This window comes from Carcharodon carcharias, chromosome 13 (genome assembly GCF_017639515.1).
Source record: "Carcharodon carcharias isolate sCarCar2 chromosome 13, sCarCar2.pri, whole genome shotgun sequence".
In the NCBI taxonomy this organism is placed as follows: domain Eukaryota; kingdom Metazoa; phylum Chordata; class Chondrichthyes; order Lamniformes; family Lamnidae; genus Carcharodon; species Carcharodon carcharias.
In genome coordinates, this window is record NC_054479.1 from 20,213,222 (window position 1) to 20,240,748 (window position 27,527).

Here is a 27,527-nt window from a genome sequence, read left to right on the forward strand (position 1 = left end):
TGCGGTAAACTTTACCTTTTATTGAACATTCTGCTGACTATGTACAGTACAAGGCTTAGCACGAGGCTTCATATAGAACTATCTCTCAGCATACGCTGTTGTCATGTGAGCTTACATCACTGATGTAGACTATTTACGTACTTAACATTAACTCTTTGCACTACATCTCCCCTGCAAGTTTCTGACCCTATTAAATACATTATTTATATTATCCTACAGTGAGGAGGGGTGGGAAAACAGGTGGGCTTGTTTATTCCTTTTTCCCTCTCTTTAAAATAAAGCAGCTCATAAACCCTCACCCCACCGCAGAGTCAAATCCAAAAATCCTTGCTTTTAACATGCCCTGATGGTATTTTTTAATAGGATTCTGAAATATAAAGCAGCATGAGTCCAAAAGAGCATCTTAACTTATTTTAAATTTAGAACTAAGGTTTATTTTATCTTCAATGAATATTTCAATTTGTATAGTTTGTGTCTCATGCAGTAGGGTGTAACAACCCCTTATGCAGTAAGTACATTCTTACATAACCCTTTTGTAAAGTAGTTTGTTAGTAAGAGCCAAAGGAAAAATGCATATGCTCTGGTCTTTCAGCTCAGAGCCAAGGTATGTCTTTGAAGCCTGAGTGGTGGTGGGTGGGGGAGGTAGTTATGAATTATGGTGCAAATCCACTCTCTTGCACATCCTGGCCCTTGTCTGGATTGGAGGTGGAGGTAACCAGATATCCTGTGTCTAGCCTGATTCTACTCTCTGATCTGACTGAATTGGAAGTTTGACTGGTTTTCCCTATGGCTTTCTCACTCAATGTGGCTCCTCTTTGAGTAGGACTGGAGTCTGGTTAGTACTTAGATGATAGATTTTGTGGAATTATCATGTCCATCCTGCTCTGTTCAGTCAGTTGGTCATTGGAAAGATCAACAACACGTCATTTTCCACTGCCTCAGTGCTATCCATGTGTTCTGCTGTCATGTGCATTATAGTTTATACAAACTTTCTGAAAGAAATAAATTGTAAGTTAATAAATACATGTATCCACTGAGGCTGAGAAGAGTGAAATTATGGCTATAATCTCTCAACTGGCCCCTTAGAGGGTAGGAGTAATGGTCAGCTATTTAATCTCACTAGAATTTTGCATGCTGGAGTATGATCGCTTCTGAGAACGTAGGAGTGGAGTCTGTGTATCAACATCACGACGAGCCTTTTGTCTCACGTATTGGAGCGTTCTCTGTGTCCAACCGTACACAATACAGTTCAGCAGTCCCTGAGATGCAGCTGTGAATGCCTGCAGTTAAAAAAATAAAATAGCTAGGTTTGTAAAAATGAATTCAATCTGCTTTTGTTTTTTTGTGTGTAGGTGTTGGATCCAGTGCCCTTTAGATAATGGGGCTAAAGGATCCAGTTTGCATGCTTGACTCGGGGTGATCAAGTTGGTATAGAAGCAGAGAACATCAGGAAATCACTGTTAGAATAAACATGCTATTTATAAACTAAACTCAGCTACACTTGTGTGCTCACAACTCAAAAATCTATCTTCACTCTTCAGTGTCTAATTCAAGACTCCCAGAGGTAGCCCACGCTACAGTGACTGGGTTTTATGATCATGTAATCTTACAGCACTTGTCTTAAAAACATATCAGATTACTGCATCCCTCCCCCTTTACTGAAAAATACATTTTACAATTTTTTCAATATATCAAGTTATTTACACAGATCAATTATTTAGAAAGTCATGCTCTCTGGGGATTTCCTTATGCATGTAGAACGTCTCAACTCTACAGCTTCTGAAGTTGGATTTGGAACCTCCTTTACTGGAGTCGTCTGAGCATCTGGTTCTTCAGTAGGTACCTGTAAATCTGTTTCTTTGACTCTTTCAGGTACAGTTGGCCCTTCAAACACATTCGTACTCAGTTGTGTTCTTACAACAGGAGATGTCAATTCAGTCTCGAACATTTCTGGGTATTTGGTTTCTCATGTGATCCACATACCTCCTAATTACTCTATCTTCAGCTTTCACATGGCAAGAAAGAGGAAGTTACTGCACTTTTCTCACCGAACAATTGTGCTGATCCTCTTAATTTTTCGCAAATACTTTCCTACATTAAATGCCCTGTGCCAACTGTGACATCATGTCCCATTTTCTGACTCTGCTGCCTTTCTTCTACTTTTCTCTCTGCCCCCTCCCCCCAAGTTTGACGTGATTAGGCTCAGTCTCAATCTGAGACTGCGCTTCATCAACAATTCCACAGGTGTGATACCTGTTGTTGAATGAGGGGTGGTTCTATAATGGAAAATAAATCGTGCTAATTAAGTTGCTATCAAATTTCCAATTTCTTCGTTCCAGAGTTGAATGTCTGAACTGTTCTCTCGGCAAGTCCATTTGAAGAAGTGTGTTATGGGGATGTTTTCACATGAACAATATTGTTGAGGCTTGTAAATTGGTTAAATTCAGCACTTGTGAATACTGTTCCATTATCTGATAGTAGCACTTCAGGTAACTTATTAATTGCGAAACTTTGTTGTAGCTTGTGTATTGGCCCAGAAGATGCGGGTGACCTCACTTCGTATATGTCTATCCATTTTCAGTGATACTACAGACGGCTTCTCACTCAGTTTTCTATTTCTGCATCCATTCCCGGTCACCACATATAACGATGTGCTATAGCCTTCATTTTAGAAATTCCAGGATGCACAATGTGAAGTTTGAACAACAATGTTCCTCCAAAAGGACGAAAACCAATCACCCGAGCTCCCCACAATAAAATACTTTCTTGGCTGGGTTATCCCGTATCTTCTTTGGAAATGCGATTTCATTTAATCAGATTTTTGTTTCTGTGGCCAACCACGAAGTACTTGATTTCTCACTTTGGATAAGATCGGATTTTGGTTTGTCCAATCTTTAATTTGTCTTGTAAGTATCGGTGATGAGTCCGGGAAGTGCAATAACAAAACGAATTCCTGAGGAATTGGAACATCCTCATCTTTTACTTGCAAGGGTAAACGACTGTGACTGCATTTGTAATTTGACTTCCCGGTCTATGGATAAAAGTCTACTGTTACGCTGCCAAGATCAACGGTATTATTCGTGCTTCTGTGTCTTTTGATGGGCGTTCTTCTTTCTGATACAGACTTTATTCCTGGCTTTCTTTTTGACTTCCATTTTGGCCAGACTAATCTCAGATGTAAGCTCAACTTGAGTGAACTTGGTTGAGTTTTCCAAAATTTCATCTGCCTGCTTCTTAGAAAATTCTGTGACTTTTGCCTCCAAAGCTTCTTTGGTTTCACATAGCTGATTTTTCAGTTCTTCCATCTCTTTTTTTGGATTGATGTACTGCCTCCTGGAAAATTAAGCATTGTTGTGTCTTCTCTGCCAACTCATCCTTCATTTTACTTAGAGAAGTGCAGAACTCTTCCTGTTTCCCTTCATACTTTTCCAGAGCTACATACTTAGACAAGAGAAAAACTGACAGTATGTTAAGGTCGTTCAGCAGGTTTTCACTTTTCTTTGGAATCTCTGACAAATCAAGGTTGATTTCCCTCAGCCAGTTTTGTCCAAGTAAGCTTGGTCCTCTGCCTGCTACTACCATCAAGGGCAATCTCACTGTTTGAGCTCCGTAATGCACTGTAGCTTTACATACACCCTTGACTTGTATGTCTTCTCTCGTGTAAGTTTTTAATGTGTCATCAGTTACTTCTAAATTCAGCTTATGTTCTGCATGATTCAGGTATTTAAAAGTATGCTCACCGATCACCGTAGAGGCAGCACCAGTATCCACCTTCATTCTGATAGGCTCTGTTCTTCCTACCTTTAAATTATATAACGAATAAATAGCAGGATCTATTACTTCACGCTTTTCAAAGCTGTTAATCTTATTGGATTTTGGCTTTTGTCTGCAAGTCTTCCTGATTCTATCTTTACAATGTCTCATGAGGTGTCCAAAATCATGGCAGAAGAAACATTCAAACTTTTTAAACTGTGGTTCATTACAAGGTTGTCTGCTTCCATCTCTGTTTCTATTATGCCATGTTTTTGCTTCTAGGTTATCCCTTTTAATTTGTCTGCTAGTGGTGGCTGCTTCCCACTTCTGAGTAAAGCGCTCTTTTTGGTTGGGGCTCTCCGCCCAAAATGGAGGATGTCGCCATTTTGCACTCCTCATCTGGCTTCTGAGTCTCGCACTGCACCTTCCATTGCCAGAGCGATTTCCAATGCCTTCTGAAAATCTAAATTTGTTTCAGTCAGTAATCTCTTCTGAATCTCATTTTCGTTTATACCGCACCAAACGATCTCTTAAGCATATCATTGATAGATGTACCAAACTTGCAATATTCGGTTAATTGCTTCAGACTTGCTACATAACAAGCAACCGTCTCCCCCGCAGCTCTAATTCCTGAGTTAAATTTAAACAGTTGCATCATCACTAACAGCTTGGGCTGATTGTGAACCTTGTAAAAGAATCACTAAGTCACCAAAACTTTGAGTCTGGGGCACTGGGCGCCAAAAAATTTTGAATTAGTCCATATGTCTTACACCCACACATGGACAGAAGGATCATGCGTCTCTTCTCCTCCCTCGCAATGTCGTTCACCTGTAAGAAGAACGTGAGGCATTCAACATAGTGAGACCAGTCATCTGAGGTTGGGCCGAAAGACTCCATTCTTCCAAATTGCGGCATGCTCTGAGGGGATTACTTTGACTATCAAGAAAGAAATTTTATTTACAACTACCATGCGAGGTACAGCCTGATTTTGGTTCTTCTGATTTCCTTGTTCTTCCTTGCTTTTTACCTTTTTTTGTTTCGGTGGCATTTTGTAATTTACTCTCGTTGCCAGTTTGTTGGATCCAGTACCCTTTGGTTTGTTGGGGCTAAAGGATCCGGGTTGCATGTTTGATTTGGGGTGACTGAGTTGGTACAGAGACACAGAACATCAAGAGATCATTGTTAGAATAAACACGTGCTGCTTACTTACAAACAAGCTACACTTGTGAGCTGACAACTCAAAACTGTCCCCACTCTTCAGGGTCTAATTCAAGACTCTCTCACAGAGGCAACCTGCGCTACTCTGCTATTGGGTATTAAAATCATGTATTAAGATCATATCAGATTACCAAAGTAGGACAGTCATCCTCAATTTCCACCACCTCCCCCCTTCTGCCCAGGTTTGTGGGACCTGCCCGGTCCAACATTTCTGTTGCGAAAAGCTGGTTCCCTTAGCTGTTGGTACCATTCTTCAGCCTCCAGGGGGGTGTGCAGCAGTCATCCTGCAAAGAGATCGCACAGGGAGGCACTAGCATTTAACTAGAATCTTCCTGTTTGAAGAAACTCAGTATAGGAACTGAGCAGAATGGGTAGAATTGAACCTGCAGCAATGTGGCATCACCGAATTGTGAAGCCTCACTCTCACCCATTTCTGAGGCACTTGGGGAAGAATTTGGCTTGGCAAACAGGGGCAGGGCCCGCTCACCGACACGTAAAACGGTGCACGGCGATGTGAGGCGGGCGTCCCGACGTCACCATGCATCATTTAAAATTTTAAGGCCTGTTTAAAAACTAATTGAACTAATAAAATGAGCTGCGCATCCAACCTTAAGGTTGGCAGGCAGGCAAAGAGCCCAGGCAGCGTTCGCATTTTTCATGGAATCTCAAAAAAAAATTTTTTAATTCATGTGACATGTCCCAGCTCATGTGACACTGTCACATGAGGGGACATGTTTTAAAAGTATTTAATTTCTTTAGGTTAAGTTTTAAACATCTAAATAATCTCCCAGAGGCACCTCTGCACAAACCACCCCCCTCCAAACAGGGGGAAAATTCTTCCCTTGGAATATAAAGAATTCCAATAATTGAGCTAGTCTCAATGTTTCCTCGTACTATAAACAGGAAAATGTGTTAATAAACATACTGATCATGCCTTGGTTATAAATAAAAAGCTATTTTCTGATATAACAGTTGTGTTCAAGGTGAGGGATATCATTTATGGGGAATTTTCCATTTTAAGCATCTGGTCCTGCCAGGGCAGAAGTCACATGGTTAGGTATAAAGCAAAACTCATCAATGGTCCCAAAAAGCACTCACAGATCAGATCCTATGAGACTATCTGAAACAGAGGTGGTGAGTTCTTCCTAATGCCCTGATCAACAATTATCTCTCGAGCAACATGATTTTTTTTAAAGTTCTGTGGAAGGGTCATGAGGACTCAAAACGTCAACTCTTCGCCGCCGATGCTGCCAGACCTGCTGAGTTTTTCCAGGTAATTCTGTTTTTCTTTTGGATTTTTTTTTAAATGGTCGTTATCTCATTGCTTTTGTGTGATCTCAGTGTGCAAATTAGCTGTAGCACTTCACTATATTACAACAATGACTACATTTCAAAAGTAGTTCATTGGTGGTCAATTGTTTCAAGAATTATGGAAAGCATTTTATAAATGTAAGTTCTTTCTTGCTTTGTCCCATCAAGAACTTCCATATCAGGTAATGTACAGAATAGTGGAAATGTATTCAAAGGTGGGAGAAACATTTTGGAATGGTCACGGATCAGGGAACAAGGCAGCACAAAATTACACAAAGTATTAGATCCAGAGTCATTGCACATAATGGAGATTATATGGCACTAACTGCAATGGACATGTAAAGAGTGAATAAATAACACAAAATTATGGATTGTTCTAAATTAAAAGGATTTCTGGACGGAAGAAATATTAGGAGGATTTCTTGAGATTCCAAGTAAAATCCTCCCTTTAGAGGAGCACAATTAAATCCAACAGTGTCCTACACGTATTTCATGTTCCAAAAGATAGAAGATTGATTCTTTAGGAACCCTTCTCTCCTCATTAGAATGACTGTTACCCTGGAACAGGTGCACCCTTGAGCTGGTGCAGGACCAATATTGCCAGTACCTGACCCAAGGGACGAGACTTCATGCTTCAGCATAGACAGTGAATGTTGGCACATGCAATGGAATCCATGGTTTCAAAGCTTATATATTTTTTTGAAAACAAACCCTAACTGAAAAGGGAAACTGACTCTTCCAGTTGTTACGGAAACTAAGACTAAAACTGAGAATGGAAACCAAAACTACTGGGGAGACTGAAACTGGTTGAAACATTTGACACAGGTCCATCAGAGCTTAGTAGACGACGATGATTCCAGTAGTGCAATACAGGCAGGCTGAAAAAGATGGAGACTAGATGCAGAAGCTGAGAATAAGCAAATACACAAGTGTTGCAGCTATTATTGTTACTTGAAGATAACATTGGTGGACCTTTGCCATTCAGACCATCGTAAGCTGGGTTGAGGAGGTTCTGCAGATGGGTAGCATTTTTGATAAAGATTATGCCTGTGGAACTTGGGTTGGTTGTACACTACTGTAACTGGGGATCAGGCTAAATCCTGGACAAGGAGGAGCTGAAATTCTTTGTGAGGAAGACAGTTTTGAAGGACTTTGACTGAGATTGATGACATACATGCTGAGTGGGCTGCCACGCCAATTAGTAAGATCTGTCTTGGTTGCATCTTGTCATTTAATTGACCATATTGGCATGTTAATTCATGTTTAACTTATAATGATTCTGCATTTTAAAGTATAGGAGGTTACCTAAGTATTTAGTGTTTGTTTGACTTTTGGATAGTAAAAATTCTTCTGTGCTAAACCGTGGAATATTGTGGCTTAATTCCTTCAGTAATTAACTGAGATGTCAGATTTTTTTTTTAAGTTACTGGTATCTTCTGAAGTGGTAACACGTGCTATTTAACAGCAGCAGGGTGTTGGGTGGGGTGCTCAGGGCACTGTAAATGAGCCAAATCCTGTCCTCACCTAACATCCCATACAAAGTTTCCACTAGAGGTCATGACTAGTGATTAGCAAGAGGAATCCTGATTTTGTTTGATCCTTTATGCCTCAGGAGCACTGGACTCAATTGTGCACTAGTTGAGGGTCAGGTTCCAGTCTGTACCACTGTAATCATTCCTGAACATCATCTGTACTATTAATTAAAAAGACCAATACAAGGTTTAGTTGAAAAGGCAAACCTCAGCAGTGAATCTTTACACTTGCCATTCTGAACACTAAGTTAAGTTTAAAAATAAAAAGAAAGGCTTGCATTTATATAGCGCTTTTCACAACCATCAGATGTCTCAAAGTGCTTTACATCCAATAAGGTACTTTTGAAGTTTATTACTGAATACATGATCTAAATGGTTGTCCTTGCAGGACTGGACATGTGTGTGTGTTGTGCCAGAACATGTTCAGGTTCAGTTGTGATGCACCTTGTATTTGAATAGCTTGCTAGCAGGCATTGTCTAGATGTCATATGAAGGATGGCCATTTTCATAAGGTTCCGTGTAGCTCCTAGCACCTACTGAACAATGTTGGGTTATGTACGTCACTGCTCTTAGGAGGGGCAGGTGGGGTGGAATAAGCCTAGCCAGATTATATTACAATCATGCTACAGCACTTGGTCACTCTGACAGTGTGTTTAAAGAGAGAAAACTTAAGAGAAAAGAATGTCAGAGGTGTTGCCCCTCTCCTAAATGAGTGGTGATGTGTTTTAAAAACTCACCTGTAAGATGTAGAGTATGACATAAAGAACAGGCATGTTTGTTGGTTTCAACAGCTTAATCACAGCTAGAATGGTCGCTAAAGGGAAAAGAAATCATAAACTGAGGTTAAAAGGAGTATGTTTTTTCACTTACATTGTAACACTTTAATCACAGGAAATGGTTCACCTTCAAGGACTAAGAACATTCTGGAAGAATTTGTGTTCAAAAGACACTGTCCCTTAAAGGGTTAGTGCAGGACTCTGATTGCTATTCTTGGAAAAAGCACCTTTTTACAAGAAAGGGTAATTAAGCAGTTGAAAAAAGGCTGTAAATCTGGACTCGAACGCAAGTTCTGTCGAAGGGTCATGAGGACTCGAAACGTCAACTCTTTTCTTCTCCGCCGATGCTGCCAGACCTGCTGAGTTTTTCCAGGTAATTCTGTTTTTGTTTTGTAAATCTCTTGACCCTGGTGAAGGGGTCACATGGGTTTTATGGCTTTAAAAAAAAACATACCTGGAAGACTATGTTTTAAAAAAGTGGATTTTGATTTTACTTTGAGAAGGACCAACTGCTTGAAAAGGAAGACAGCAGACTTTTTGCAGTCCAGAGCCAGTCCACAGCCAGAAGTAAATACAAGCTGTTCCAAAGTTGCTACGTGCTTGGATAGAATGCCTGTGAGTGTTCCCGGGACAGGCCAGGAAGACAGTGCCAGAGTCTTTGATCAGTGCTGAGAGACCAACTATATAACCTGGACACCATTTCAAGGACTCCACCCTCCATCCTTTGCCTTTGAACCATTGACTTTTAACCTTTGGCTGAATTCCTCCATTTCTATTTTTTATTATATTGTTTTTTGTGTGTGACACTCAAGGTATCTTGAAAGTGTAACTAGTATAATTTCATATTCCATACTGTATTTTGTAAGCCTTACCTTTCTATTCGACAAGACTGGTTTTTTTATAATAAACTAATAAGTTTGTTGTTTATTGAAAGAAGTCTGGTTAAATTCCCTTTTTATTCTGGGTAACAGTAGTAAAGAGAAATAATTGGCCATTTTGGTGAGTGAATTGAATATTTAAACTAATGTTGCGGCATGCAGAGTAGTGAGGCCAGATCAACTGCACATTCCTCCCATCCTGGTCGTAACAATATCAACATCTTTTACACAGGCACCACATGCATAATCACACACCTACCACATGTGTAACCCACGGCTGGAGAGGCTCTTCTGGACTGGTAGAATCAAGAATCGTATTGTTTGATAAATAACTGTCACCCCTAGAATCCCCGTCAGAATCTTTCCCTCTGCATTTGTTGATGATGCACTCCATCCTGTGAGTGCTTGTCTCATGATCCAATAATTGTATTGTCTGACATTCTTCCTTTTCCCTCTATTCTCACTGTGTTTAAGCTAAAATTAATTGCATCAACTTTTCCTTTAATATTCTTTTCCAGAATCTCAAAACTGTGGATCTTCCCTCCTCCCTCAGGTGTCCCTTATTCTGAAACTTTCAGGGTTTAAAAGCCCAAGCTTGTGGTCACCATATCATTATTTCCTGACATACCGTCTTGTCATTTGCTCTTTCCAACCTTGGTGATGTCCTGTACAGGCTTTAGCCCTTTACCTAGGTTCTCAATGCAACACAGCTAATATTATACAAACAATGCTTTTCATCTCATGGAGGCTTTTTAACTGTACCCATATGAGATATATAGGAGCCCATCTATCACCAACATGTCCTCCTGTGATCCCTTGTTGTGGGATGTGTAGCTTATTTAGTTTACAACACAACGTATAGGCGCTGGCACTGAGGCACATGATTCAAGTAACCTCTGGCACATCTTAAATTGCTGAGTCATGGAGCAGTATGATGTTGCTTCAATATGCCAACCATAATTTGGTTCATTATCATACCCACAGAGTCACAGAGACCACCCATGCAGACTCTTACTAACCTGGTCCCCAACAGAACAAAAAGGCTGTGGGATAGAGAAAGACTCTCCGTTCAATCACGCTGATCTTTGCCCACTGCTGGTCTCCAAGAAATCCAGTCAGAGTCACCAATTTCTTATAGAGGATCCGGGTTTTAATTAGAAGAATCTGCAGAGAGGAATGGAAGGACAAAAACTTCAAAGTAATTAACCTGACTGCTATAATACTTTAATCGAACAACAGCTTATTATTAGGCCAAAGCCTGTTCTCTCTTATTTAATTCAATTATTACAGCTTGTAACAACAGGCCTTCTGGTTTTAAGGGTCCATTGTCCTGGTGGGAGTTAGATCATCAAACCTAGTGTATACATCATTCCAGATAAGAAACATCTCTATGCTCAGTATGGTGTTGTGTATAACAAATTGGAGTTGGGGGTGCTTGTGTAAGGCATGCATGCAAGCCCAATACAAGAGAAGTCAAGTATCCCAGTCAGAGCTCTCAGGGTAATTACCAATGCTAATGCCACTGAAGATCAGTCACTTTTGTACCCTGGGCACAGACGAGTATCGAGTTTGTATTATTTACACCTATGTATGTTGAGCATTGCTTGTGATTGGTGGTAACTTTTAATTTAAGTCAATAAAACCATATGGCGTCCAGTTGTAAACTATTCCTTTAATTGATACCAAATGTGCAAATAAAAGGCTATTCGACCGATGAAGAAATAATATGACAGGTGATCAAAAGCTTGAACAAAGAGTTAGCTTTTAAGGAGCAACTTAAAAGGAAACAAGAGGTGGAGGTGGAGCAGTTTAGAGAGGGAATTCCAGACCTTAGAGATGAGGCAGCTGAAAGCATTGCCATCAATTGTGGCATAATACAATCAGAATGGCCTGCCTCGATTGTCAGTTTGTAGCTTTAGTTTATTTCAATCATGGCAGCACTTAATGGTGCTACAATTGGCTTCAATAGCCTTCATTAAAAGGAGGTAAAGAATCAGGCAGACTGATCCCTCATCCAGTGATTCCTCTGGAAGTGTGCGTGGGAGAAAAGGGTCAAACTCAATTGTGGTGTCCTTATGATCAAGTTCCCATGTCATTCAGCATCTAGCCTCATATAGGATTTTACCCAGTTGACTATATACTTGCAGAATTGTTTCTCAAGGGGGGGCAGTGTCTTTAAGAGGTGGTGAGGGTAGGTGGTAATTAGCCAAAATAAATAAAGAAAACACAGTATCAGCCAAAATCATTAGCAACTGACCAGTCCAACTCCTATTATGTCTTATCATAAATTTAACCCAATCATTTTCTATATTTAGAAAAAAGGAACTATGCATTGAAAAAAAGAATCTACTCCCAAATGATATTTGCATTCACACTCACGTAAATTGCTGCCTCCCACCTGTTGTAACCACCACAGGTTGCAGAATGTTTAAATTTAGTCAATAGAAAAGTTCCCTTTTAAGAAGATGAAACTGAAGGAAGGCGTTTTTCAGCTTGTCTATTTTGCAGCAATAGCTCTTGAGGGCAGCCCTGCTAAGTGATGTTAGCTGGGGCTCAGTGTTGAGTCAGAATACTTTGGGTTCAAATGCCACTCCAAAAATTTAAGCACAAAATCTAGGCTGTCACTCCAGTGTAGTAATAAGGTACTCCCTATGCTACATATTTCAGGGCCCTACTCAATGTGAATGTGTGCCTGGAGGATTGGAGAGAGTGGCTAATGTACTACCCACCTTTAAAGAGAGACAGAGGTAATCTTGCAGTTACAGGCCAGTTAGTTTAACATCTGTGGTAAGAAACGTTTGAGTTTTTCATTAATTATAAAGTTGCCATGTATCAAGATAAATTAATTAGGTTTCAGAAGGGATGATCTTGTTTGACAAACCTGATGGAATTCTTTGAGGAGGTAACATCCACGGTAGATGGGAATAATGAAGTTTACATGGTCGTTAAGAAAACCTTTGATAAGGTACCACATGGACCATAATCAGAGAATATAAGAGCCGTGGAATTAAAGTAAACATAGAAAACTGGGTTAAAAATTGTTTAGAAGGGAGAAGGTTGGAAATGAGTACTAGTGTCCCACAGGGTTCAGTTCCAAGGCCGCTGAATATATCGATGATTTGGATGTAGGACTTGAGGGGATACTGTTGAAATTTGCAGCTGATACCAAAGTAGGAAGTATAATTAATTCATTAGAACGGCAAAAGAAGCAAAGGGATGCTGACAAGATGGACAAATGGTGGGAGTCAATGGTGGTAAATGTGTGGTGATGAACATTGGCAAAAAAATAACAATAGTAATTATATTCTGAATGGAAGTGGGCTCAGTGATAAGGAAAAGCAAATGGATTTGGGGTACAGGTTCCCAGGATATTAAAGGCAGCTCCCAATTATTAATAAGTGTGAAAAAGTTAATGGAAATCTAAGGAGTATAGGATATAATTACTAAGAGGTAATGATGAACATAAGCAAAACTTTAATAAGAGTTAGAGTACTATGTACAATATTGGGTTCCACGCCATAGGATGGATTGCAAGCAAGTTGTGAATCTGTGGAATTCACTTCCAGGGTTAATGTTTACGATAGAAACTATGTCTCTGTTCAAGATTAGATTGGATAGATGGATAAAGGAAAAGGAGATGATGTGATATGGGAACAAGGCAAGTAAATAATATTTGGACTACTTGCTCATCTGGAGGACAAATGCCAACCCTTATTGATGGGTGGAGTGGATGATGCCCACATTATAACTTGAATGTTGAATAAGGGCAGAATCATGGCATGAACCCACCAAGTCACTCTGGGTGTCTCAAGAGGAAGTGGCAGCCAGTCACCTACCTCCAGTCTCATCAGCTAATCAACAGGAAAAAATATGTTTAAAATGGAGGAGAGAACACTAAAATAAAGTCATTAAATATATAATCCTTACCACAAGTCCGAGTAATGTAAAACAGAAGGAAATGAGGAAGATGGTGGTTCTGTACAGGTACAAACTGTGACATGCATTCTTATGGACCCTGTTATAACTGCTGTTCAGTTCAAGCATTCCAGTGTGAAGGAGGAGGCACCTGTGGTGACACAGACGAAAGAAACATTAATCTTTTGCTCCTCTAACCCATAACCCTTCCACAGGATAGAATGCAGAGATAAAGGAAGAGAGCAAAACAATTCCAGATCGAAAGCATTCAACCTGTGAAGCAACAACCTGATGACTCAAGGCCACACTGATCACCTGGTACAGCCATTAGCCGCCTGAGCTGAGATCAGCCAATTCAGGTGAAAGATTGAACCTACAACATTCGTGCTCAATAATCCACTTGCAGTTCCATTTATCCAGAGTAATTTTTGTAAGAAATTCTTCAAAACTTGTTGTGCAGAGCGCTGGGAGATGGATTTGTGTGCGTTACGCCTCTTACAATGGGTGGTTCACTTCCCAGGACGAACCATAGCTGTTAGTTCTTCTCCAGAAACCTGGAGACAGAGCAGCAACTCCTGCCCAGGAGCCAGACACCTTCCCAGGGGTCAGCTACCTACCCAGAAGTCTGTGCTGATGACCTGAAAATGCACCAATCCCAACAACAACATGCATTTAGATAGCACCTTTAACATGGCTAAACATTGCCACGCATTTCACAGGACCAATTACCAAACAAAAACTGACACCAAGCCACAAAAGGCAATGTTAGATCAGGTGACAAAAGCTTAGTCAAAGAGGTAGATTTTAAAGAGCATCTTAAAGGCGGAGAGGGAGAGACGTGGAGAGGCATCAGGAGGGAATTCCAGAGCTTAGGGCCCATGCAGCTGAAGGCATGACTGCAAATGATGGTACAATTAAAATCAGGTATGCTCAAGGAGCCAGAAAGGTGCAGGATGGTAGGCCAGCCAGGATAGCATTGGAACAGTTGAGTCTTGTAACAAAAGCATGGACGAATGCTTCAGCATTAGATGAGCTGAAGTGGAGTTGGGGGAGAAGACAGACGATGTTACAGAAGTCATGGTAATAAGGAGGATATGGAGAGGACATCAGCACTTTGCTTCTTATTAACCAATACCACAAGGTGAGCATGTTGAGATATACATTACTTACGAATTGCTGAGGTTAGCATAACAACCGTATCCATTTCCAATACAAAATACAGGCACCATCAGTAGCAGAGGAATCAAACTGCAAGACAAAATCTTGATAGCGTTAATGGGGTGAAAGCCTTTTTCTTCAACTGGCTGTAAGTGTCCTAACAAAAATATGCTTCAGGTAGATAGGGTTAATGACTTAATATTAATCTTAACATCTTTAATAATGATCATGTAGACAACAAGAGAAACAAATAATTGTGGGGAAAATAGATTTCTATTTTAGGAACAAAAATCAGATGTCTGGCTTACTTAACAAGTTTGCAGTTTTGAAATTTCCACACTATTCAAAAACCAACCCTTTTGTCCAACACTTGACCCCATGTTGCTCACTGCAGCAGGTTCATCCTGAAGCAGATGTTGCATTTGCTGCTACAAGAACAGCTGGATGTGATATTCCATAGTTTATTCTATGGTTTCTATGATTATATGAAGCACATTGTTGAGTTGCTGTCCTGTGTCATGCAGAGTTCTGCAAAATGAAAACTCCAGCCCCCTCTAGTGGATTAAATGTTCAACATCATTTTTTACTTACAGCTTGCATTTATATAGCACTTTAACATAATAAAATGCCCCAAGGTACTTCACAGGAACATTGTTTGCCAAACATTTGACACCAATCCACATAAAACTTATTAGAACAGGTGAACAAAAGCTTGGTCAAAGAGGTTGGTTTTAATGAGTGACTTAAAGGAGGAAACAGAGGTAGAAGAGGCAGGGAGCTTCATGGAGGTAATTCCTGAGCTAGGACCTTAGCAGCTGAAGGCACAGCCACGGATATCCAAGAGGCCAGAATTAGAGGAACGTAGTTTTCTTGGAGGGTTGTAGGACTGGAGGAGGTTACTGAGATAGGGAGGGGCAAGGCCATGAAGGGATTCAAAAACAAGAATTTTTAAATCGTGGCATTTCCAGATTAGGAACAAAGGTAAGTTAGTGTGCACAGGGGTGATGGGTGAATGGGAGGGACTTTGTGCAAGTTAGCATATGGTTGGCAGAGTGAACTCAAGTTTACGGAGGATGAAGGTGAAAGGCCAGCCAGCAGCACATTATTCAAGACTGGAAGTAAAAAAAGGAATGGATCAGGGTTTCAGATTTAACTCCCAATTTGCAGTGAATTAGCTGATCTCAAACAGCACACAACTGACTTTGGCGTCCCTGATTTAGAATCATAGAATTGTTACAACACAGGAGGCTATTCAGCCCATCACGCCTGTGCGGGCTCTCTGAGACCAACTCAGCTGGTCCCTCTCCCCTGCCTTTTCCCTATAGCCCCGCAAATCCATTCTATGTTTTTTCTTCAGATATTTATCCAATCCTATTTCGAAAGCAGCAGTTGTATCTGCTTCTGCCACACACTCAGGCTGTGCTTTCAGATCCTAACCAGTCAATGCAAAAGATTTTCCCTACCTTGCCTCTATTTCTTTTTCCACTCACCTTAAATGAGTGTCCTCTGGTTCTCAAGCCCGTTCAGGAATAGTTTTTCCCTATCTACTCTGACCAAGTGCCTCATGATTTTGAACACTTCTATCAAACCTTTCAACCTTCCCTTCCAAAAGGAGAACTACCCCGATCTACTCCAATCTCTGCGTATAACTGAAGTCTCTCAAGCCTGAAACCATTCTTGTAAATCTTTTCTAACCCTCACCACTCCCTTCCCACCCTTCCTAAAGTGCAGTGCCCAGACTTAGACGTAATACTTCAGTTGAGGCTGAACCAGGGTTTTATACAGGTTGATGATAACTTCCTTTTATTTTGTCCTCCAAGGCCCTGCTTATAAAGCCCAGGTTCCCATATGCTTTTATTAACTGCTTCCTCAACTTGAGAGGAGAAAAATGAGGCAGCGACTTCCGGTGAAAAGTGTGTATGTATGGGCACTTGGTGAGAACAGGATTGAGGGTTTTGGGTTCACACATGAAGAAAAAGTACTTTAACAAGGTGGCTGAAACCATGGATCCATATCCCAGCAGAGTCAGTATTGTCAAAAGGCAAGGACAACTAGCTAAATAAATAAATTGTACACATTTACCTGGATAATTTTATTACGATCCTGCTCAGTCTATTACTGCTTTCAGTTATCTTCTCGAAACAGAATAAAAATAACAAATTCAGAGTCACAGAACATCAGCCAAGTAAAATCAAACGGTCAATTTTGTAAACAAATATTACTTTTAAAATCTTACAAATACAAGAAAAGAGGTAAAATTTCAACATAAAACCATAAGATTAAGAACAGTAATTGTTAATCATGTCCAGACAGCTATGGCAAAGCAGAATTAGTTTCCGTCAATTGGGCACTGCCTGTTGTGGTAGATGGTCAACCATGATCTACTGAATGGTGGAGCAGGCTCGAGAGCTGAATGGCCTACTCTTGCTCCTATTTCTTATGTTCTTATGTGCTATGCCACACAGACTAGGAAAGTGCAAGTTTGGTTTGTGGCCTGCGCTGTATTAGCTCATTTCAGCCAGGCTATCATTCGTAAAATTACAATAATCTCAAGAGAGCCCCTGGGTTAAAGAAAGAGAAATTTAATCAGGGTTCATAATCCCTGATCACCAATGTCCAATGAGTCCTGCTGGTAAAATGTGTGACTGTGGATGTCTGAATAAAACAGGATCAGAATTGGATGCAGCTTCTTTCCTGGCTGAATAGCCAATAAGTAACACTCACTGGACATTCAGAGATAATGCAAGTGCTCAATAGAAAGAGGTCTACGGCTTCAGGATAGTAGGGCAGGAAAATAACAAAAGCACATCCCTTGTTACTTTAACTGTACAAACTGTTCCAATCACACCTGCTTTTGTAACACTAAATGTAACTAAGATACAACATCATGGTGAAATCATAAAATTCATAGCTCCAAAGGAAGTTGCTTAACCCAATTGTCCTGTACAGTATGAATATTCTTCATCTGGAGCTCTGTTCTAATCCCACCGCAATATTAGCACAATTTTTGCAAAGTCTGACAGATCAAACTGATGCTGGTAATTTTTCAAAAAATATATTTACAGAGAGGGGCACAAGGTCTGAAATGGATTTAAGGGTAGATTGATCTGACTTTCTCTGTCCTATAGTTCCATACACCAGAGGGTAATAATTAAACCAACACTTAGAACGGGCAAGAACTCTGTTTCCCTCGCCTCAGATGCTGCCTGACTGTTTCCAGCATTTTCTGTTTCTATTTCAGAAGGAGAGATACTGCCTCAGGTCAGTACCAGGCTCCCAAATATTTCATCACAGATAGAAATAAAAATAAAATTCTCACTTCCCGAAGGATCAGCAAGTGAATGCACCAAGGAGATGGGACAGAACCATATCGATGGAGACATTTCCAGATTTGATCTCTGGTTTGTGATGTTAACTGATCTTAGCCCGGCTCACATACAGTTGGCCTCAGAGCCCCTGGGGTTAGATAGCGCTTGTTATCACTGCTAGGCAATGATTGTGTGTGGATTTGGCTGGGCTGGTGCCACCACAGTTGAAAAGCCTATAGGCAAGCATGTGATAGGCTCACCCACAAATAGTGATCAGTAGGGGCAAGGTACCAATGGGCAGCTGTAATCATGTGTAAGCCAAGAGGAGGAGAGAGTCAACAGTTTAAAGCCCATCTGTAGAAGTTCATCTTAATAAAAAAAAAGAAAAATATTAAATACAATGATACATTTCAGATGGGATGAAGTGAAGGAGGAATTAAAACCTGCTCTTACCCACTGTAATTTAAAGAGACACTCACCAGGCAAGATGAATCATTCACCGTTGCGCGAATCCTCGATCTCAGATCTCTATACAGGCACCAGGTATAATTCAGGGTGTAGCAAAAAGATGAGATATATAGCACCTGCAATACAGATTAGGCAGCATTACAGCAACATCATTTATTTATTTATTGCCTCATTGCCTAGAAGGTCATTTGAAACTTCTGAAATAGATGTTTCCATTTGTGGGGGAGACGAAAACAAACTGCCATAAAGATAAAATGATCACTGTAAAACCAACAGGGAATTGATCAGAAACTCTTTTACCCAGAGAGCAACTAGAAACTAGATAAGCAAATGAGGGAGAAAGGATCTGGAAGGTTTAGTTGATAGGGTTACATTAAGTGGGGTGGGAGGAGGCTCATGTGAAGTATAAACACCAGCATGGACCTGTTGGGACAGATGTCCTGTTTCTCTCTTGGACATTCTATGTAGTAGAGCCAGTTTTAGTGAGTAGAGATCTCTTGGGTCACCTCCTTGGTTTGGGAACAACGTGGACACTGGATGCCAGAGGCGTTTACCCACTGGGTCGGACAGCACCTCAACCATCCTCCTACATTGTTTAAATTGTGGTCAAAGAGCTGATCCGATGGACACCGGAAGATGGCCTTTTGTCTGTGTTGGGAGTGTTGCTGGTGCCTGTGAACTGTACCTCAACAAGAATGTGTGCTCTAGGAAACAGGAAAACTGGGGGAAGAAGCAAAAGGAAAGTTGGTAATGCTGTTGCACAGTTAGAAAGAGTCCAGAAAGAGTTCTGCTCCAGAAAGAGCCTGGCATGGAGAAAATTGAAGAATGTTAGAAAGGAACAAAATACAAACGAGATGATTAAAACACTTTAACGAGGGTGAAAGTTCTCTCTGGCACATTTTACAGGAATTTTCAACACCCCTTTCATAATCGGCTTCCCTCATTTTCTTTGTCCCTCTCCCCCCCTCTCTCACCCTTGAGACTACTTACCCGTCCTATCACCTGGAGATTGTAGCAGGCAATGCACAGTTATCCCAGGCCTGATCTTGTGCTGACAGGTGCCAAAAGGAAAGACATGGGACTCAATCCAATATACATTTGCAGCAGATTCACAACAAAATCTCTTTCCTATTGTCCCTGTTCCCTACTAATACTGCCCCCTAACAGCCACTGTGTCTGTGGGTGTACTGTCCATCTCCTTTTTCAATTCCAGTTTATTGACAAATATTTCCCTGGAAAATGTGTGCCCTCACATAGTGTTTTATTTGCATGTCTATCCATGAGGTTGAAAATAATTTCTATTTTACAATTTGTAAATCTTTGTTCTTCTCCCAATCTGATCTACTGAACTTCTCCCAGGTTAGTGCCAGGCTTCCATGATTTTTGTTCTTAGAGATGTGGATCTGGCTGGGCTGATGTCCCCACAGTTGATTCATGCTCCATCAGTCTGGAGAAGTGCAGTCAAGATCAGGCAATCTACTGGTCCCTTAAAAAGCATGTTTGGAGTTCAATGAATCTCTTCATTTAATAATAGTCTCATCTCAGCTGTGGTTACAGTATAGCTGATATAATTGCATTAGGGTGGGAGGAATCATCTGATCCTGATCATTATGCAGCAACTCTCACTGGGAAGTGTCAGCCTGGTAACTGGGTGAGGATGGATTTGGCTTGGCTGAGATACAACCACTATCACATATCCTGTGGAAACTCAGTTGTCCAAGTTTACACAAGAGCAGCCACTTGGTTGAGGTACTAGAGAGTGAACTTGGGACTTTACTCCAGAAAGAGCCTGGCATGGAGAAAATTGAAGAATGTTAGAAAGGAAGAAAATACAAACGTGATGATTAAAACACTTTAATGAAGGTGAAAGTTCTCTCTGGCACATTTTACAGGAATTTTCAACACCCCTTTCATAATCGGCTTCCTTCATTTCCTTTCTCCCTCTCCCCTCCTCTCTCACCCTTGACATTGCTTACCTGTCCTATCACCTGGAGATTGTAGCAGGCGATGCTCTGAGTACTGAAGGACTCCCCATAGAGCAAGACGCCAATCAGCCAGCAAACTCCCAGCATCAGGTCAGACAAACTCAGGTAGAACAATGGGCGAATCTGAAAAACCAAGGACTCAGGATCAGTGGCCCACAGTTTGCTAATCAAAACAAAATTATAGGTGCTCTTGATAAACCATCCTTCAATATGATGATTTTCTGCCCACTTTCAGGGCCCTCTGACCTCCCCGATTTATTTATTGGAGGTGTCTGTTGACCACTCTGCAGTCCATGGATAAAGGACATGGGTGAGAGTTCTGAAGAAGAGTCATATAGGATTCGAAACATTAACTCTGTTTCTCCACAGATGCTGTCAGACCTGCTGAGTTTTTCCTGCACTTTCTGTTTTTATTTCAGATCTCCAACATCCACAGTATTTTGCTATTTATTATCCATTTTGAATACTGAACTATTGAAAGGAGGCTGGTAGAAGTTCCACTGTTAGGTCAGGAGCTAAAGATACTGCCAAATGCAAAATATGGTCATTGAACCAGTCATCTTAGATGAACTGACTGTCAGTGTCTTACTAATTACATTGTAAAAGTTTAATGGCGTTTACATTGTTAAACAGGTGATGGGTATTTGTACACCTATAAATGGGGTTAATTGGGGCACTGGTGCAGGGAAGTAGTGTTGACTGTGAACTAAGTCAATAGAAAGAAAGTTGCTGTTAGTTTTAACTTCACCAACTGGCGTGGATGCAGTTAACACTGACTTTGGGATAATGCCAATTCTAAACTTCTAAACAGTTATTCTGAGCTAGAAAGTTGGAATACCAGATGGGGCGGCTGCTTCTAAATGTTGTCACTGACTCCAATAAGAAGTGCACATTTGTGAGTTGATCTGGCTCAGTTGTGACACACACACCATAGTTAAATAGACTCATCTGTAAAGAATAACTATTTGAATGAGATCCTGCAGACTGGCCTACATCCATTGAACATTATGCTAGAATGGTTTCACACTTATGGTGGGGGAGGGGAGAGTTGTGTGATACAGTGGTTGCAAAAGAAAATTTGCTTTCTGGTTAGTTACTTGGGACTTGAGTGACCCAGGAAATTTAAAATGTGTCCTTACCTCTGGGTGCCTTGCCAGCTGCTGCAGTGCTACATATCCAATGATGGAGCCTGAACCGATAAGACTGTGAGAGAGAGAGAGAGAGAGAGAGAATGCACACAACATAAAAATCAATCCACAGAGAGACGCAGAGGAGGAAAATCAAAGTCAGTTTGCAATGTAAATAGAAACAAAAAGAGAGCATGAAAGGCCAATACAGAGAAAGTACCACAAAGAGAAGACAGAATGAATCTACAATAGTGTAAAACCAAAACAGAGAAACTGGCTGAAATCATAATAAGTATAATATTCTTGATAAACAAAGGGGTGAAAGGTTATTGGGTAGGAGGGAGGTTACAATCAGATCAGCCATGATCTTTTTTGAATGGCAGAGCAGGCTCGAGGGGCTGAGTAGCCTACTCCTGCTCCTAATTCGTATGTCCATATATGAGAGAGAGAGAAACTGATTCTGTAATATTGGAACCACAATTTACAGATAAACCTATAACACTGACCATTAAAAACGCAGTTTGCAGGAAATTTATATAAATATCTACCCACAACTGTCCACTCATCTTCTCTGAAGAGAACAACTGGACCTTTGCTGAACTCGATAACTTGCCTATGGGAACCACAGATGAGAACCTCCTCCCTTCATGGCCCAGTCAAGTTAGCAAATGAATAGCTGAATCATGTAGAACAAAGTTCACCCCTTGATTTGTACTGAATAAACTGGTCCTAGCTAGGGTGGCATTCGGGATGCTGCCTTGAGTTATGGGATGGAATATCTGCTGATTGCTCATGAGTGCCAACTGGTGAAAAAAACTGGAAATGTCTGGCCTTGAAGATAGGATCAAGCTTGGCTGAGATGCTCCCCAGTCTGAGACTTGCAATATCATCAAGGCTTATATAGAAATAATAGTGGTTACTTGGGCAAGATATAAGGGACTGGATGTCTTCCATGGAACTGTACCCAGCAAAGATCCTCCTTGAAAGAGAGAAAACTGATCTGAAAATGAAAAATAAGTAGATCTATTCTGCAGTTCTGTGTACAACATTCTTCAAAAGCAACAAAACATTAATTTAAGCATTTCACTCAATGTCTAAGTGCGCAAATGCACTGACCAATGTGGAGCTCAGTCATAAAGACCAGGAAGATACCAAGTTTGATCATGTTTGTGCTAAACCTAACAGTCACAGACTAAGGCACAGACACAATGGGCTGAATGTTCTCCTTCTGTGCCGGAAACTGTCGATGCTTTTTGGTCAATAAAGCAGTAGGTTTGCTGCATTTGATCTTAATGCCTGTGGTTTAGGAATACGGGAGAGAAAATAACCACAGTCCAGATCCTGAATACCCTTCAGTGCCCTCCAGAGTTGAATTGCCTATTGATTGTCTAGACCAATAAGAGCCATTTGGCCCATCATGTCTGTGTCAGGTCTAGAACAAGAGCAACTCAGCTAGTCCCACTCCCCTGGCCTTTCCCATATCCTTGCAAATCTGTTCTCTTCAGACAATTGTCCAATATAATTTTGAAAGCCATGATTGAATCTGCCTCTACACTCTCAAACTGTGCGTTCCAGATACTAACCACAAGCTGAATAAAAAAGTTTTCCCTCATGTCACCTTTGGTTCTTTTACCTAAAATCAGAGTCGAAGGTTCTCAACATTGACCAGTGGGAGATTGCTCTATCATATGTGGAAGAGAACATCAGAAAGAAATCACACTTTCAGGGGAAAGAGGAGAAAATTGGATGGGTAAAAATGTTAAAATATTTTTAAAACTAACCTCAAAACCACCATAGAAAACTGTATCCATCGCAATGCCACATAGAACTATGAAGGAACAGAATCACAGTTTACAATAACTCAATAGACAAGCACAAAGAAAGAGTTCCATTAAATTTCTCAAACTAATTTACTGAATATAATGAATTCAGATTTCAAAGGGTTGCTCACTGAGTCTGTCTTAATTAATTAAACTGCAGCTTGGTCATCAACTTCCTCTTTCAAATTAACCCAAATTGTTTTTTGTCTCAGATTGCAGGATGTTGTTGGACAAGGTAGGAAGCTGTCAGTCAACAACAAAAACTTGTATTTACATTGCACCTTTAACCTAGTAAAATCTCATCCCAAGAACATGGCAGATGGAATATGATGTGGAAAAATGTGAAGTTATCCACTTTGGTAGGAAAAACAGAAATGTAGAGTATTTCTTGAATGGTGAGAGATTGGGAAATATTGATATCCGAAGGGACCTGGGTGATCTTGTTAACATGCAGGTATAGCAAGGAATTAAGGAAAGTAAATGGTATGTTAGCCTTTATTGCAAGAGGATTTCAGTACAGGAGTAAAGATATCTTGCTGAAATTGTATAGATCCTTGGTGAGACTGCGCCTCGAGTATTGTGTGCAGTTTTGATCTCCTTCTCAGAGGAAGGATATATTTACCAGAGAGGGAGTGTAACGAAGGTTCACAGCACCAATTCGTGGGACAGTGATATTGTCTTATGAGGGGAGATTGAGAGACTGGACCTGTATTCACTAGAGTTTAGAAGAATGAGAGATGATCTCATTGTTTCCTACAGGGCTCGACAGTGCAGATGCAGGAAGGATGTTTCCCCCAGCTGGGACTTGGGTGTAGAACCAGGAGACAGTCTCAGAATAAGGGGTAGGTCATTTAGGACTGAGATGAGGAGGAATTTCTTCACTCACAGGATGGTGAATCTTTGGAATTCTCTAACCTAAAGGGCTGTGGAGGCTCAGTCATTGAGTATGTTCAAGATAGAGATCTTCAGATTTCTAGATATTAAAGAATGAAGGATATGGGGACAGTGAGGGTAAATAGCATTGAGATAGAAGATCAGCCATGGCCTAGTTGAATGGCAAAGCAGACTCAAGGGACCAAATGCCTACTCCTGCTCCTATTTCCTATGTTCCAAAGCATTTCACAAGAGAATTATCAAACAATGTGACACAGATATTGGGACAATAGACCAAAAGCTTGGTCAAAACTCCCACAAATAAATACAAACTCAATTCTGTTTAAAAATAAGGGGTCACTCATTTAAGACAGAGATTAAGAGAATTTTTTTCTCTCAGAGGATTGAGTCTTTGGAACTCTCTTGTTCAAGAGGAGATGGAAGAAGAGTCTTTAAATATTTTTAGGGCAGAGCTAAATAGATTCTTGATTAACAAGGGGGTGAAAGATTATCAAGGGGTAGGCAGGAATGTGGGGTTGAGGTTACAGCCATGATCTTATTGAATGGTGGAGCAGGCTCGAGGGGCCAAGTGGCCTACTCCTGCTCCTAATTCATATGTTCATATGTATAATTACCAGAAGCAGCTACACCATTGGGCATTGGAATGTCAGATAACTAATTAGAGAACGTTAAACCTAAAGTTACCTGTCGTACCAGACACTCGTCTTTCCAAAACATTGCGTTCCATCTTTAACATCATAAAACAATATTTTTCATGTCAGTCTGATGATTTTTTTCAGGGAATGAAGAGTTCAACCAGGGAAACTATACAACACTAACACAAAATAATGCCACAGCTGTTTAAAGAAGCATTTGCAGGAGCACATTTCATTTCTTAGATTTGCTTTTGAATCCTACTCAGAGTGAAAAGGGGGCAACACCTCTTCGCTGAATTTAGGGTCCTACGTGAAATGGGTTTGGGCTCTGTTCTCCAGTCAGTTCCTAAAGGATACAACCCCATTGCACAAACATGCCCATAACTTTGCATCAATTGTTAATCTCGCTAGCAAATGTCAAGGGATGGCTGGTGATTACTTTGCGATAGAGGTGGTGCTGAGGCAGATTGCTAGGACACAGTAGAGGGAGTTTAACTCTGCATCTTAGTCATGTTTTGTCTGACGTTGGAGGGCTTGATGCGGATCTGGACTATAATAACTAAAACAGGTTCTCTCTCTTTTCAGATACGACCATGGTCTTCCATGTCCATACTTATGCTTGTCAAGCTATTGCAGTGGTTTGCCGTTGAAAACAGACACTATCTTTGTGCTAATGCAACAGCTGCACAACATATGCGCATTATGTGAACTTTAAACAAAAGTCCTTTCGTGATGGAATGACATATCTGAGTGACGCAGTTTGATATAGAAAGCTTTATTTTTAGCAAAGCTCTCAAATGGCTCAGTAGGTAAAACAAGTCTACAATCGAGCTACACAGAAGAGGGAGGCTGTGAACTAAATCCCTAGTTCATGCTGACCTCAGCCATGGTAGCGACTGAGAATATGACTGGCCCCCAGCAGCACCATTTAGGTTAGGGACAGGAAGAAAAAGCCAGGCTCCGGCTTCTGATCATCACCCAGTTACTCTCGCAATACTGGAAATGAGAATGTGCAGGTCAATGAGGACTGAACAGAAACAGACTTCATATGAGCAGTAGTCCTAATCCTGTGGGCCAGATTTGGCTGTGATACACCCAACTGGATCAAATATTAATCAACACCCGGTGCCACGTGAATCCACTAGTTTCAGGTATAGGTGTCTGGAGAACTCAATCTCACGGATGCCCGGCATTTATGGACCTATAAGTAATCTGGCAAGAGAACGTCCTATAGGGAAAGGTGAGTCTAAGGTACGTTCCCTAACACTGTTTAGTTTGCTTTTTAATACAATGGACCCTGAAGAAAGTTTCTAACTGGTTAAGACTCCGCCTATTCAGAGCGAAATAAATGATAATCTTTCAAACCACACTTAGAAACTTCATTTGATACTTAGAATACATTTTGGCATTTTAAATATTTCAATAACGATTGCCAGTTTAAAAGTACAATCCAAGGTCCGTGGTTAGTGTCAATATGTTGTTTTCTTTCACAGCTTTGATAGGTTTGTGTGGGATGCAAACCTCCCGTGCATCCAGTTAATAATTTCTTATTAAAAACTCTGTTTACCGTCGGAACAAACTTTATTAAACAGTGTGGGATAGAGAGGACGAGGCTGCCACAATCCAACAGGTTGATGACAATCTCTTTCATGTCTCCTTCCAACTTCCGACCTCTCTCTGTTAATATTCATTCCCTCTCTTTTCAAATCCTTCCAGGCTAGTCGGTTTCTGTTCCTTCCTTACCCAGAGCCGACACTTAAGGTGCTAACGCCCGGAAAAAAATTAATTTGATATCCGCAGGAAACCTGCCTCTGTCCCGCAATTGTGGTCAAAACAGCAGAAAGTCCCGGCACAGTCGAGTTGGTACCGACCCGCACAACAAACGCTAAGACTAAAGATAAGTAGCTCAGAGCACTGGCCTGAAATTAGGACACCAGTTGATTGTGCTGCTGGATTGATCTTCCTTCTCTGACACTAAACACGATTATGTAACATATACAATGTATCAGGGGGAATAAAAAGCGATAACTCACTTCAGATGAGTGTTCCTCTGTACCGATGCTGAACCCCAAAGTCCAGGAACCCCTGCCCATCGCCGTTGATAAATGTTCCATCGCAAGCGCTGTTTCACCTCCTCTTTAATCCTGGTTTATTTTACGCTAGTAAATGTTCTCTGTCTCTTGTCAGACTGGTTCTTCTGTCGTCTGACGGCAGTTCCTGTCCGGTTGACACAGCAGCAGTTGTGGGTATTTCAGAGATTCCAGTGCTGCACACAATGAGAAGCAGATCTCTCTTTCTGTGTCCGCTGCCAGGCTCTGAGTACAGGCACTGCCCTTTTCTAGGAGGGATGTGGGAGGTGGGTTAGATTGATAAAGTACAAGACAGGTGCGACTCAGCATATCAGGAATTCACCTAACCTGAGAACCCACGTGAGCTTTGCACCAACCTCAATATCTGCCATTGGTAACACTTAAAGAAAAATACCGTCTAGGCTAGAACACCCAGCAGGTCAGGGCACAACTGCTGCAGCGATGGAAACACAAGAGTTAAGGTGGGTGACCTTTCATCAGTTACAGAGCCAGACAAAGTGGGTAGGAAGGGAAGGGCAGGGCAAGAAGAAACATGATTAAAGTGGAACACAGGACAGGAATGAATAAATGACAAAGAGATAGTGATACAAGGTCAGAGAGTACAAATGGGACAAATAGGGATTGTATGAGAAGAGACTGGCATCTATCCTACAAGGGAA

At 40.9% G+C, this 27,527-nt stretch overlaps 1 protein-coding gene across 2 annotated transcripts; it reads right to left on the bottom strand.

The window, feature by feature from the left end:
• tmem116 (transmembrane protein 116) lies at positions 1 to 26,999 on the bottom strand. Of its 2 annotated transcripts, none has more exons than XM_041203164.1 (12): positions 26,812 to 26,999; positions 23,211 to 23,257; positions 21,442 to 21,505; positions 20,294 to 20,425; positions 18,329 to 18,433; positions 16,624 to 16,673; positions 14,554 to 14,631; positions 13,396 to 13,534; positions 10,488 to 10,632; positions 8,552 to 8,628; positions 1,121 to 1,280; positions 1 to 992 (listed from the first exon to the last, which is right to left on the bottom strand). In XM_041203164.1, the coding sequence occupies exons 1-12, from the start codon at positions 26,890 to 26,892 to the stop codon at positions 973 to 975; spliced, it is 1,098 nt and encodes a 365-aa protein (XP_041059098.1). In that variant the 5' UTR covers positions 26,893 to 26,999; the 3' UTR covers positions 1 to 972. The 2 variants fall into 2 exon arrangements, with proteins under 2 accessions (XP_041059098.1, XP_041059097.1); XM_041203163.1 differs by having other exon boundaries at positions 16,624 to 16,676.
• Between the last annotated feature and the right edge of the window lie 528 nt (positions 27,000 to 27,527).

What these genes read in the sequence shown, in the direction of transcription:
- tmem116 (XM_041203163.1), bottom strand. Translation starts at nt 26,892, where the DNA reads ATGGAACATTTATCAACGGCGATGGGCAGGGGTTCCTGGACTTTGGGG. An exon ending in ATCGTAATAAAATTATCCAG is followed by an intron (nt 14,632 to 16,623) that starts GTAAATGTGTAC and finishes TTTGTCTTGCAG; the next exon opens with TTTGATTCCTCTGCTACTGA. An exon ending in TCATACTCTACATCTTACAG is followed by an intron (nt 1,281 to 8,551) that starts GTGAGTTTTTAA and finishes TTTTAACTGCAG; the next exon opens with GCATTCACAGCTGCATCTCA.